General features: G+C 38.3%; 1 protein-coding gene across 3 annotated transcripts in view; it reads left to right on the top strand.

Annotated features, from left to right (window-relative positions):
• Positions 1–3,983: 3,983 nt before the first annotated feature.
• The window catches only part of Slc24a2 (solute carrier family 24 member 2), a 224,211-nt gene continuing 215,285 nt past the window's right edge, over positions 3,984–12,909 (top strand). For 2 of the 3 annotated variants that reach the window (XM_048783895.1, XM_048783897.1), the window contains exons 1-2: positions 3,986–4,507; positions 6,474–7,556. In XM_048783895.1, the coding sequence (XP_048639852.1) occupies positions 6,627–7,556 (930 nt within the window). In that variant the 5' untranslated portion in view covers positions 3,986–4,507; positions 6,474–6,626. Of the gene's footprint in view, positions 4,508–6,473; positions 7,557–12,909 lie in introns of all 3 variants that reach the window. The other variant, XM_048783896.1, reaches the window with a different exon arrangement.

Raw genomic sequence — 12,909 nt, forward strand, 5'->3', positions numbered from 1 at the left:
TTTTCCTAGTGACAAATTCTTTAGTTCCCTTTTCTTCTTTTGTTGCTCATTGTGGTAGTCATTGGTGTTGGCCACCAGATCTTTCCATTCTTCTCCCAAGCACAAAAGCAGTTGCATTTTTACTCCCTTAAATATAGATGTGGTCATGTGATTTGTTTCAGCCAATGAGAGCTAAGCTACAGTGATGCCTCGCTTCCAAGCTGAACTTTAAAAGCATACAAGATTTGCTCCATGCTTGTATAATTTTATCAAAACAGATTCTACTGTCATGTATAACTAAGAAGAACCAATTAAAAAAAAACTCAGATTAGATAAAAATATAATACTCAACTATATGCTGAATATAAGAAATACACCTAAAATGTAAGATACACATAGATGAAAGCCAAAAAAAAAATTATAGACCATGCTAGCTTTACTCAAATTCAAACTGAAATAGCTATAAATAGTATTAAAATTTTAAATTTTAGGCCAAATAACCTTTCCAGGAATAATATTACAGGAATTACAGTGCTAAATGTATTAATTTATCATTTCTGTTACAGGTTCAAATATTGAACTATCTTAGTGTCTTACACATACCTGTACCTTTACATTGTAGTACATATGATATCTCTTTATAAAATTAATTTTATTTATCTTTTAAATTAAGTATATACCTATGGATTTCATTTCATTAAAGAAATAGAGCTGGACAAAGTTTGGTATGGGCATAAGAACATGTATGAGTCTCCATGATATTATGCTAAAGAAAAAAAGTTGTGCCTCCTTCCAGAACAGAATATCACCTCATGATTTCATTTACACAAAATTCTAGAAAAGAGAAAAAGTATTATAGTGAAAGAAAGCAGATCAGAGGAAATTGGGAAAACAGATGTCAGAATGAACTGCAGTGAAGCAATAGGCAACTTTTTTAACCATTGCAAATAAAAATCTTTTTCTTCTTCTGGTGATTTGAAAGATATATACATATATTTGTCAAAAATCATTCAAATAAAAGTTTAAAATACTTTCATTTTCTTGTGGTTAATTACATCTCAATAAAATTTATTAAAACTTTTTTAAAGAAAAAATATTTGCTATGTACCTTTTATATGATGGTAACTAGAAATGTTCCAAATAATAACCAGCATGGAGTCCAGAGTGAGAATACCAACAATATTCATGAAGGACAGGAAGTATAAGAAAGAAACAGAACTCTTTATTGTTTAAACCACTGTGACTTTTCAGCTTTCTATTACCACAGACTAACCTACAGACTCCTGATTGACTTTAAGTAACATTTGCTAGCATCTTATTAATTCATTAATTTTATTTATCTTTTAAATTAAGTATATACCTATGGATTTCATTTCATTAAAGAAATAGAGCTGGACAAAGTTTGGTATGGGCATAAGAACATGTAGGGCCAAGCACTGTGCCAAATGCTGAAAATGCATGTACTTCTTCTTGACCTCAAGGTGCTCATAACAGGAAGAGTTAGGGTTGTGGTCAGGACTATTAAAAAATATCCCCATTTGATTCACAAATTTAGCTAGCATCAAGGTTGACAACTAGTACTTTCATACATACTGAATGCTTTGCATGTATCCTGATTGCCTGCAGATTTTGATAACAGAGAGGCGAGAGACTAATACGAAAGACAGAAAGAAAGGTGATATATCCACATATATGAATGAAGAAAGAGGTGGTTAAACTGAAAAAGTAAAATCTGAACACTTCATCTTGTTCCTAAATTGCCCACAACATCCTGATTCAGCTGACTCTCTTTTACCTTCCCCTCGTCATAATTTACTAGTTTGCCTTTTCTTTTAGACCAACTGTCAAATCAAAAGCAATAAAAAATTGCTAATCATTATTATAACTCTTTATTAGCTTAAGTGTGATCCCATGATTTTTAAAGCTATTGAGTTTTGAAAATCCTCTCCAGAATTATGGAAAGAGCCTAGCATTCTTAACTGATAATTACCAATAACTCTCATAAACTCTAAGTTCAAACAAATCATCCATTTTATAGAAGGTAAGTATAATGCTACTAATGTTGATACTCATACAGCAACCTTATTTTAAAAAAAGCTAAAGAGGTGGCTCTTTAATAATTCATACAAAGAGGCCCAATGCTTGCACCATTGAATCTGTTAGGGAGGAGTTGGTCACTGTTACTGTTTTACTCATCTGTGGTGTTAGCAAATTTTCCCATGAAGTTCCCTTTTCTTCATGATCAGGCCATAAGTTCTGTGGATCTGGGAGACCTATATCAGCTACTCAGTTGTTCTTCCATGGCATGTGAGTTGGGTAGATGCCAAGCCATGTGTCTCTCCTTTACTACAGGGATGATCGCTCCAACCCTCTCAACAGTCATGGAAGTTGATTGCCAAGTTCTTGATCAACTGCAAAATCTTCAGTCCATTGTAGATCTCACTGAGATGCTTTGAAACTGTATGAATAATATTAGTTGCTCATTCAACATTTATTTCTCCCTTCTCTGTGATTAAGAGAACTTTAATTTTCTAGAAGGTGACTATAAGCAGCCAAGTGCAAATTCCAACCAATACAACCTGCAGATTCATGAGGTCTTTACTGGGTCTCATTCTCTTTTCCACAAAATGATGCAGAGTCATCTCAGGGCAGTGGTGGGAATGAGCAGAATGACATTCATAAAGATCTTGGTAAGAGAAGGTTTGATGTAGTTGAGAACAACAACAACAACAAAAAAAACCCATGAAAATATATAATAATAGTTGTATTTTAAGCAGAACCTGGTACAATATACCTCCACTCTTTCCCTATGTATTCAGAAGCATCTATTGCCTTAAAGGATTAGGATTGTTAAACCAGGAAAGGAAAGACAGAGGAAGGGTAACTTAAGTAAAACCTAATTGATTGCCCTCAAGTCTAGTTTGTATACAAAAGGCAGAATAAATGCCTGATTTGTTTTCTTTTTTCTGAAACCAATGAGTTGGTTCCTTCTTCGCCATTAACAGTTATCAATCTGTTGAGTTGTTTGGGGGAAAACTATGAACTTATAAGATTTGATGTGTTTGAAACGATTGTAATTATCTTTGATGCTTGAATTGGCCCATCTTTGATCAATGGGAGCCTAGTTGGATGGTTTCTTTTTGATACACTGCTAATAGTAGTTGATAGCTCTGGTGCTTTCCATAAATATTTGACGTCTTTCAGTAAAATAATGACGTCTGAGATTTGTTTCAAGGTGTTGGCACAGGGATAGGTATAAAATACAGTCGACCACGAGTTGATAATTTTGCAAGGTTACCATGGCCCCATAAAGGTTCATTATATTTTCTAATATTTGAATAAGTTCGAAATTTTCCAAACTAAAGATACGAAAGTTTGGCCTATGACTTCTAGGATTTTGAAATCCATTGCAAAACCATACTATTGAATGCTTAATCTCAAGTTCTAAGTTTCTAAGGCTTCCCTCGATTTAGCAAGCCCACAGGTCTGAGGATAGTGGTAGTGAGTTTGGGGATTTTAACTGATGTCACCTCAGCCTGAGCTGAGCCCCCTAAAGAAACCTACTTTGATGTGAGTAGAAGGACGGAGGGCAAAGACAGTGGGCACAGTGCACAGAAGCCTCAAAATCTTCAGGCAGTGAGCATTACTTCCCAGGGCTGGGTAAAAGGGGTTTCCCTCAGCAGCAGGTGTGTATCATGCTCTACCACTCTTTGGCCCAAATTCCTGCCTCTAATCCCCAGCAAGACAGACTCAAGGGGATCTTGCTGTCCAGACAGGGCAGGAAAGAGCACTAGGCTGGGAGTCCAGAGGCAAAATCTGAACTCTCTCAGTGACTCAAAATGACACCATGTCTTGCCTCTTAGTCTCATCATGCACGTAATAAAGACGTTTCAGTGTCCCAACTATCCAAACCTAAGCCTCCAGACAACCTGGACCCAAATATCCTGCACTACAGCCTCTGTGCTTTTTTAATGGGCATCTTTCCCACCATTACATATTACATCGCCTCCTAAAGACAGACCCGACTCGTATCATATTTTTGCAGATAACTGGAGAGGAGGTGCCCAGCACAGATGACCCCAAAGTTGACAGCACTTTCAGGCTTTGGGAATCAGGCGCGCGTCACCGACCAAATGATCTCTCCTCTTTGCCCTTGCTTGCCTGCTAATCCTGACCCCCGTCCCCACTGCGGAGAAATCTCCTAAGAGACGGCTGCGGGCGTCGCCTCTGCGCCCAGGAGGCGTGGAGCAGGGACTCGGGAGGGAGCTGAGCGCGCTGCGGCCCGGCTCCAGCCGCACGGCCGAGAGGGAGGGGCCGCAGGGGGCCGGCAGTGCCAGACGCCTAGCGCCCGGCTCGCCGCGGCTCAGTCTCACCGCGAGGCCAGCCCCGGCTGCCAAGAGCGGCTACCAGAGCGAGCTGGAGCCCGGGCCTCGGAGAGGCTAGGTGGAGGACCAGAAGAGGCGGCGGACCGGTGAGGCGGGCCGCGCGCTCTGCCCCCGGCTTGTGCGAGTGCTCCAAACCGATCCCGGTAAGTGCGGGCGGCGGCGCCCTGCCAGCCTCCAGCCGCGGTGGCCGCGGTGGTGGTCCCCAGATCCCCATTGCGCGCATCCCTCTGCCTCGCCGCAGGCTCACAGGTGGCTCGGCGGTGGATGTGGGCGCCCCAGGCCCGGCTAGGAGTTAGCCAACTCTCTCCGCTCCGGGGCGTGGTTTCCGAGCCCCCTGCTTTTCCCATCCTCTGATTCCAGTTGGGGGCACCTGGTAGGGCCTGCCTTGGGGGAAAATGCGCAAAGGGACGCTCCTGCTTCCCATCCACCCACAAACAACCCGGAGAGATGCGGGTCAGGAGCCACTCCAAAATGCATCTCCCGGTTTGCAAGTGGAGCGTCTGCCCTTTAGTTTTATTTTCCTATTAACCCACCAGGGAAAGTTTGGGACCACGCAAGGCAAAGTTGGGGCACGGCTGGGGGCTCATTTCGCCTGTGGATAGATCCCAGCGAGCTGAGCGGTGGGTTTGCAGGGAAAGCCCAGATAGGCTAGAGCTGATCGTGCGCCCCTGGAGTTGAGTCAGTCTCTGCCGGTAGCCCGGGCCGGGTATTGTGACAATCCCTAAAGCGCTGTGAGTCGTTTAATCTAAGCATCCACAACCGCAGCTAGCCTGGAATCTGACGGGTTCGGGTTATCTCAGGAGGAGCAGCAAGTCAACCTGGATTGACTTGTACTTTTGCTCTGCTTTAAAAATCTGAGCTCCAGCTAATCCCAGTGTTTATGTGGCGTGTGTTTAATTATCTTATTTTACACCTGAGATGATCTCAGGGAATACCTCTAAAATTAAATCGTTGATGAGGGGTGGGGGTACTGCTTTTTAAAATAAAGAGGAACCTTCAGTATATTAGTGATTGTATCTAGGTATTTTACCCATCTCTTTAGTGGAATAGAGAATACAAATTCTTGAGTCGGATATCTAACCTATTACAGGGTCGGTGTTGGAATTATTTGTGGCAGATTTTTTTGGATGGAGGTATTGCTGCAACTTGCATGTTGTTTATGAAACACACATTTGGTCTCTCAAAATAGCCTACTTGTTATTTCACTGCGTTGGGATTTGTTTGATTAGGCTATTTTAAATACCACTAAAGGTTGCTTTAAAAAAAAAAAAAGAAAGCTTTATCTGTAAACCATATCTAGACGTTTTAAGAAAACAGCTTGTTCATGTCACCAAAACATTGCTTAAAATCTTAAAGGGCTACTTTTCTGTATCTGATATAGAAGAGACTTTTCGTGAAAAACAAGATCCTGTGATCATTATGTATGCACGAAAAGAGTATTACCTTCTCCCAAACACAACCCTCTCCAGATGATAGATTAAATCAGGAAATGTACCTATAAGAGGGAATTATGTAATTGGACTAGAAGAAAACACAGTGAATAATTGTCAGTTGACAAGAACCTAGATAGTTCTGAAAGAAGTCTGATCTTTTTACTATTAGATGTTATTTGTTACATGATTTAAGGTGAATAAATTAATTTCCATGTATAAAATGTTTATACTTCTGTCTCCATTTTATACTTATGTCTCCTAACAACCGATTTACCAAAATGTTTATTTGGGTTCATGCTTACATAAACCCAAATAAGTGCCTACTATGTGACACTTTCTATTCTAAGTGCTATGTATTTTTTTAACTCTTCCTAAAGCAATCCCATGGGGCTGGGGATGTAGCTCAGTGTTAGAGCACTGGCCTAGCATATAGGAGGTCCTGGCTTTCCTCCCAAGCATCACAAAAAGAAAATAATAATAAATAAATAAATAAAAATAAAAACCATTACGAGTTATTGAGGCTATAATTATAATGAGGAAACTAAGGCACAGAGGAATTAGTAATTTATCCATGATCATATACTGCCAGACAGGGTTTTATCAGATGTGCAAAGTTCTTTTTTTTTTTTTTAAGACAAGGTTTTATAATATACTTATCTTTTTTTTTTAATTTAAGCATAAATGATGAAAACTTCTTGTGAAACCTAAGACTCCCTGATTGTGGAAGTGCCCCACAAGTACCATTAACTATAAAAGTAAAGAAAAGTATGACAAACATCTGGGAGAGTTTAAAGTTTTGAAGACCACCACATCCACCAGAAGACCCAGGATGGATCTGCACCAAAGCACCACTGTCACACTCCTTGAGAAACGGTGTTCCAACCAATCACCATCTGGCTACAGGAGACATTATAACGTCAGGAAAAAACTGAAGTTAATTCGAATTGTAGGCCTCCTCATGGGCCTGGTGGCCATTAGCACTGTCCCATTTTCAATCAGTGCCTTTTCTGAGACAGACACACAGAGCACAGGGGAAGCCAGTGTTGTCAGTGGCCCAAGGGTAGCACACAGTTACCCTCAAAGAACTCTCTTAGATTTAAATGACAAGATTCAGGATTACACTCCACAGCCACCTCTTTCTCAGGAAGGCACATCTGAGAACAGCACAGACCATGCCCAAGGAGACTACCCGAGAGACATCTTCTCCCTTGAGGATCGGAGAAAAGGCGCCATCATTCTCCACGTCATAGGAATGATCTACATGTTCATAGCCTTAGCCATTGTCTGTGATGAGTTCTTTGTTCCTTCTTTGACCGTCATCACCGAGAAGCTGGGCATCTCTGATGATGTGGCTGGAGCCACCTTTATGGCTGCAGGCGGTTCAGCCCCAGAACTTTTCACTTCTCTCATAGGGGTGTTCATTGCTCACAGCAATGTTGGCATAGGCACGATTGTAGGTTCAGCAGTGTTCAATATCCTCTTCGTTATTGGCATGTGTGCTCTGTTTTCTAGAGAAATCCTAAACCTGACATGGTGGCCGCTCTTTCGGGATGTGTCCTTCTACATCGTTGACTTGATCATGCTGATTATATTTTTTCTGGATAATTTTATCATGTGGTGGGAAAGCTTGCTCCTCTTGACAGCTTATTTTGGCTATGTGGTTTTCATGAAATTCAACGTCCAAGTGGAAACATGGGTGAAGCAAATGATAAATCGCAATAAAGTCGTCAAGGTGACAGCACCAGAGGCCCAAGCAAAGGTTGGTAATGGGATTTATTTAATGCTTTTCTTGACCATAATTATGTCTTTGAGATCTGCAACTTTTTTAATGTGATGGTGTTTGTGGTTGCAGTGGATCGCAGATTGCATTCTGCATTTTTGTGATATCCAGACTACCAGTGGCGTAAGAAAAAATAACTTGGCATTCTTCTAAATGTCTACCAAGTTCCTAAGCTACTTGCTTCACAGCAAAAACACTTGAACATATAGGTTACGTAAGCATCCCATAGCCAGCTCAGCGTTTACTTGTCTTCTATTTTTAGGAAACTAGGCTTAATGATTTTGTGAGCGATTTAATTTTCATAGGAAAGTGTATACGTTCCTAACAAATTGTAGGGCTCTTGATTTTTAAATGGACAGGTGATATTCATCAAGAAGCATCTCTTTGAAAATGTTTAGGGCAGAAAGTTTGCTTCATCAAAGTTGTACCTTCAAATCAGCAGCCTGGGGCCCAGCAAGTATAGTCACTAGAGGGGTCATGGCTGTTTTTTTTTTTTCTTTTTAAATTTTATTTTTATTTTGTAGTGCTGGGGTTAAACCCAGGGCCTGCACGTGCTAGGCAAGCACTCTCCCATTGAGCCCATCCCCAAACCCGTTATTTTTCTTGATCCATAGATAATATTTCAGATCACTTGATGGGGATCTGATCAGCATTCACCATCCAGAGAGCAAATAGACAGCCCTGCCCTGTGTCTGTATTGCAATGACCCTTTTTTGTATACCACAAGAAATGTGACTCAACATATTTTTACAGAATTTGAGGAAGTTTTAATGATGACAGTGCCAATCCTACTGCTTAGTTGGAAAGCAGATTGGTAAAGTGCTTAAGAAATTGATTATCAAAAATGTAAAATTAAAAAAAAATAATGAATAAGCAGAGTCAATAAAATTTTATGTAGTGTTATAATGAAGCTTTGATTCATTTCCTAACAAAGAATGTCATCTCTGAACATGATTTTAAACAGAAAAACCCAGATTCATACACAGATTCTTTCTTACTAGCATCTGGGAAAATTCCCCTTTATGTACAAAACAGATACTTGCGTAAGAGGTAAGATATTTTTCCAAAAAGAAATTTTTAAAAATATATCATTATTTTAGCTAAATTTATATAATAGTCACTTTTAATGACCATCATTTTTGTAGCAGCTATGAAATGGAAGCAAAGTGCTGGAAATAAAACAAACAAGAATATGTAGGGAGAAATTATAGAAAGAAATAATATGGAAGTTATTTCTGTTTATTACATGCAAAGGAGACATGTTTTGTACTAACATTTTTTTTAACATCTCAAATATTTAGCAAAATATCTGGCAAATATGCATTCAGATGTGACAACTGAGTACATACACTTCAGGACATAAGATAGGGCCATCCCTGGGGCCTCTTTCCTCTCTCTATCTTGGTAACCAAGAGGAAGATCCCTCAAACCCTCTCCTAAAGCCCATTTAACTGGTTTGCAGAAGTAGCCTGTTTTTTTTTCCAATCAGAGTACTGAACAGCTGTCAAAGAAAGGTATGTACTTTAGAGGCAAGGACATGATTTGGTGTATTATAAATGTCTTGGGCACATCAACAGTAGAAAGTCTTTTTGAGATCTCAGTACTTTTTTTGTTTTATTACACTACAGTGGAATTTCATTAACTTATATTAGCAACATTTGTGAGGAAGAAATTTGCAGAGCAATCCAGTGGTGTATACAGGATTGCAGGATTTTATGTTTTGTTTTTAGTAGAAGTGGGAGTGGGGAGCCAGTTTCATGAATTTGGGAAATAACTTTTTAAATAGAGGTTACAGGCTGTATTTAATCAATTCTATGTCATTCTTTAAAGTAGTCCTGGCAAGATCTTTAACTATTCAATTAGGTTGCTGTAGAGTCATTTTTCTGATAATTTACTCAGCAATTCAGACTGACATTCCTTAGCAGTTATACACAATCCATAATTTTCCACTATGCTCAATACTGTTTGTTTTTTAATTTGGAAATTTTGGACATCCCTAATCAAAAAAGAAAGCATGTTATATTCATAACTATTTCTCCTATTTATGCTTCCTCACCACCACCAGATGTGTTCACTATATTATTTCCCTTTCAGCCCCAAGTACTTGTTGTATAGTGTATATGGTGGAGAGACCCTGGAGCTTCAACTCAGGGAGGAAAGGATTTTAAGCCTAGCCATATAATAAGCCCAGAGGCCTTGGAGAAATCATTTGAACTGTCTGAGCCTCAATCTCCTAATATAGAAAATGAGAGTAATAATACCTACTTTATATGTTTGGGGAAACTATTAAATGAAGAGACATTATTGTTAAGTGTTTAACAAAGTCCTTGGCAAATATGGATTGTTCAATAAATATTAGTTCCTTTCCTTTTATGTTCTGTTCTTAAATGAAAATGAATCAGAATCAATTACTTTAGATTTGAGATTATAAATCATTCCTTAAAGATTGAATTTACTGCAACAAATCACTGAGTTAAGCAGGCTGTCATACCCCATAGAGACATAAAATATCTGTCATATTACAATATTCACATGCCCTAGTTTACATGTGGTGAATATATGCAGTTTAAGTATTATTGTAAACTCCCAAGAAATCTCCAAATGACTTTTTTTGGTCCTGAAAGTTTTTTGTAGAATTTTACATGAAATAAGGAGGACATTGACTGGGGTTTAATAATATCTGTACTAATAGACTTGTTTTCAGGGTAGTTTATAAATGACTAGGACCCTCTTCTTAAAATATATTATAGCTAACTAGGAATAAACTTGCATCTTGCAGGATGTAAAGCAGTTGAATTTCAGGACAGCCAAGCACATTTTGCTGAGTGCCTGGCCTGACTGCTGGGATCCCGTTGATCTGCTACCGTGCAAGGCTGTCATTGGCCTAGAAAGCAGCTGTCCATGGTATTTAACCTTGTAGACTTGGCACTGTAATCTGACAGCAAGTCGGCCAGGTTCTAATAAAGGGAATGATCTAAATAAAGATGCTAAAGCTGGATAGTTGGAGAAGCAGACTCCTTGGCAATTTAGGTGAACCTTTACTCAGTGTGTATGCTTAAAAAGTTGTAAACAGTTTTTGTGGTTTAAATTGTTATTGATATTCTTGAGAAAATCAGAATTAAAACAACCTAAATACTCCTTATATAAGTATTTAATGTATTAAATCATAAATAATGTTATAAATGCCCATGTGCAGCCCAAAGCTGGCTTAAGGTTCAAAATCTTATAAAACTCACCCCCAAGCCTAATTAATTAGTAAAATTAATGTTCAAACTTCAAGGAAGGCAAGATTGTCCTTATGAAAATAAGAGGATATGCTTGTTGATGAATGTGGAAACTAATTTCCTATCCTCAAAAGAAAGAGAATTTAGGCATTAAAATGCTTCACTGACTAGATGCCTATGAATATGATGTTTTTTTACATAGAGTTGCAGCATGGTGGTATTTTTCTTATTTTCTTTTCCTCTACTAACCCATCAGTTACTACATGTGTTTCAGAGGGTAAGTGAAGCATTTTAAGACCCAAAAGAGCCTAGGAGTTTTCAGGACATTAAATTCAAATTGCCTCTGGCTGTTCCCCTTACCGCTGAGGTTTCCTGTGGCAAGAGAGGACCTAAACTTGGTCAGTCCTTCAGGCAAGGGAGAAAAGCAGACACCACATCCTCCCTGTCAACTCTCCTCCCTCCCCTTTTCCTCTCCTCTCCCTACCTTTCCCTTCTACCCTCCCACCCCCAACCCCTGACGTACTGAGGTGTGTGTGTGTGTGTGTGTGTGTGTGTACAAATTATTTCAAATTTAGCAAAGATGGGATTGTTATATTAAGCTTCTCTCTGGCTACTGGGAACACAAGTACCTTTACAGTGTGAATTTGGCAGGTTTTATTTTTTCATTTTTTAAAAAAATTTCAACCTTGTTTTTAGGTAAATCTCTGGTGAACAGAATATACCTGAACTTTGTTTGAAATGTCAGATTGTCAGTCTCACAATCATTTTCTTTTAACTAGATTGTTTAGTTTGCTGATTGTGATTATTGTTATACTTGGATTCTTTTCTATCACTCTCTTTTTATGCTTTCAGTTTGTTCTTTCTGTTTATTTTTTATAGTTTTCCTTGTCTTTTTTTGTTGCTTTTTTTCCCCTAAATCTGTTTCTCTCTATAATAGTTTAGAATTTAGACATTATATTCTTTTTAAAGTATTTACATTAGAAAATGTAATATTTATATTTAACTTAACACAGGACAAAATTAGTGTCTTTACATGTTAGCTAAGCAACCTGGTACTCTTAAAGTGTTTTAACTCAACCACCTCTTTTCTCTTATATAAGATTCAAAGTCCAGGATTTATGTTTTACCTTGATGTTTTGTGGTAGTTTTATTGAGGTATAGCTTTAATTTTTTTTAAAATCCACAAATTAGGCATTGACACTATGTTGTCAATATGTTTAGATTTCCCCACAGTTTTACCAGTTTCCCTCCTCATTGCTTTTTTGTATATCAGATTTTTTCCTAATTTTTCCCTCTATTCCCGATGCATATTCTTTATAAATTCCTTAATCAAGATTCTATTAATAGTAAATGTCCCTAGTTTTTATTTGCTTAGAAATGTATTTTGCTTTTGTTCTTGAAAGGTAGTTTTGATGGGTAAAAAAATGATGTTCTCTTCCCATTTTGAAAAAAAACATTTCACTATGTATGAATTCCATTTTTACTGTTGAAAAGATACTGTCGGGGTGAATTGTGATTCCTGGTAAGACTTTGTTTTCCTTGTTCAGCATTTTCCTTAAGCCATGTCAGGCATGTTTGCCTCACTTCTGGGTCCCCTACTTGTGACTCACTGGGCTTCCTGACTCTGAGGCTTCGTGTCTCTACCCTCTTGTTCTCACTGTGTTACCTTCTTGAATTCCCATTAGGTATTCCTGGGACCATCCTGAATGTTTTTCATTCATTTTCACTGTTCAACCTTTTGCTATCTCTGATCTTCATTCTAGTCATTTCTTTCTGTCTTCCAATTTCCCATTTTCTCTTCAGTTTTGTCTAACCTGCTGAAGTTCATCTATTGATTTTCATCATCATATTTTTTATTTCTACAAATTCTTTGTGGCTCTTTTTCAAAGTGGCCAAATTGATTTTCATTGTTTCTTACTCTCATTTTGCTCTTAATGCCTACTTTCATTCCTCTAAACATATTAAATATACTTATTTTCTATTTCATGTTTGATAATTTCAGTGTCAATACAATCATGGGTCTAGTTTTTTGTTTTATTGAGTCTTGACTGTGTGGGGGTTGCTTCCTTATATTAAATGATTTATTTTAAGACTCAATGATTTAATCT

Source organism: Marmota marmota, unplaced genomic scaffold, assembly GCF_001458135.2.
Source record: "Marmota marmota marmota unplaced genomic scaffold, marMar, whole genome shotgun sequence".
Taxonomy (NCBI): Eukaryota; Metazoa; Chordata; class Mammalia; order Rodentia; family Sciuridae; genus Marmota; species Marmota marmota.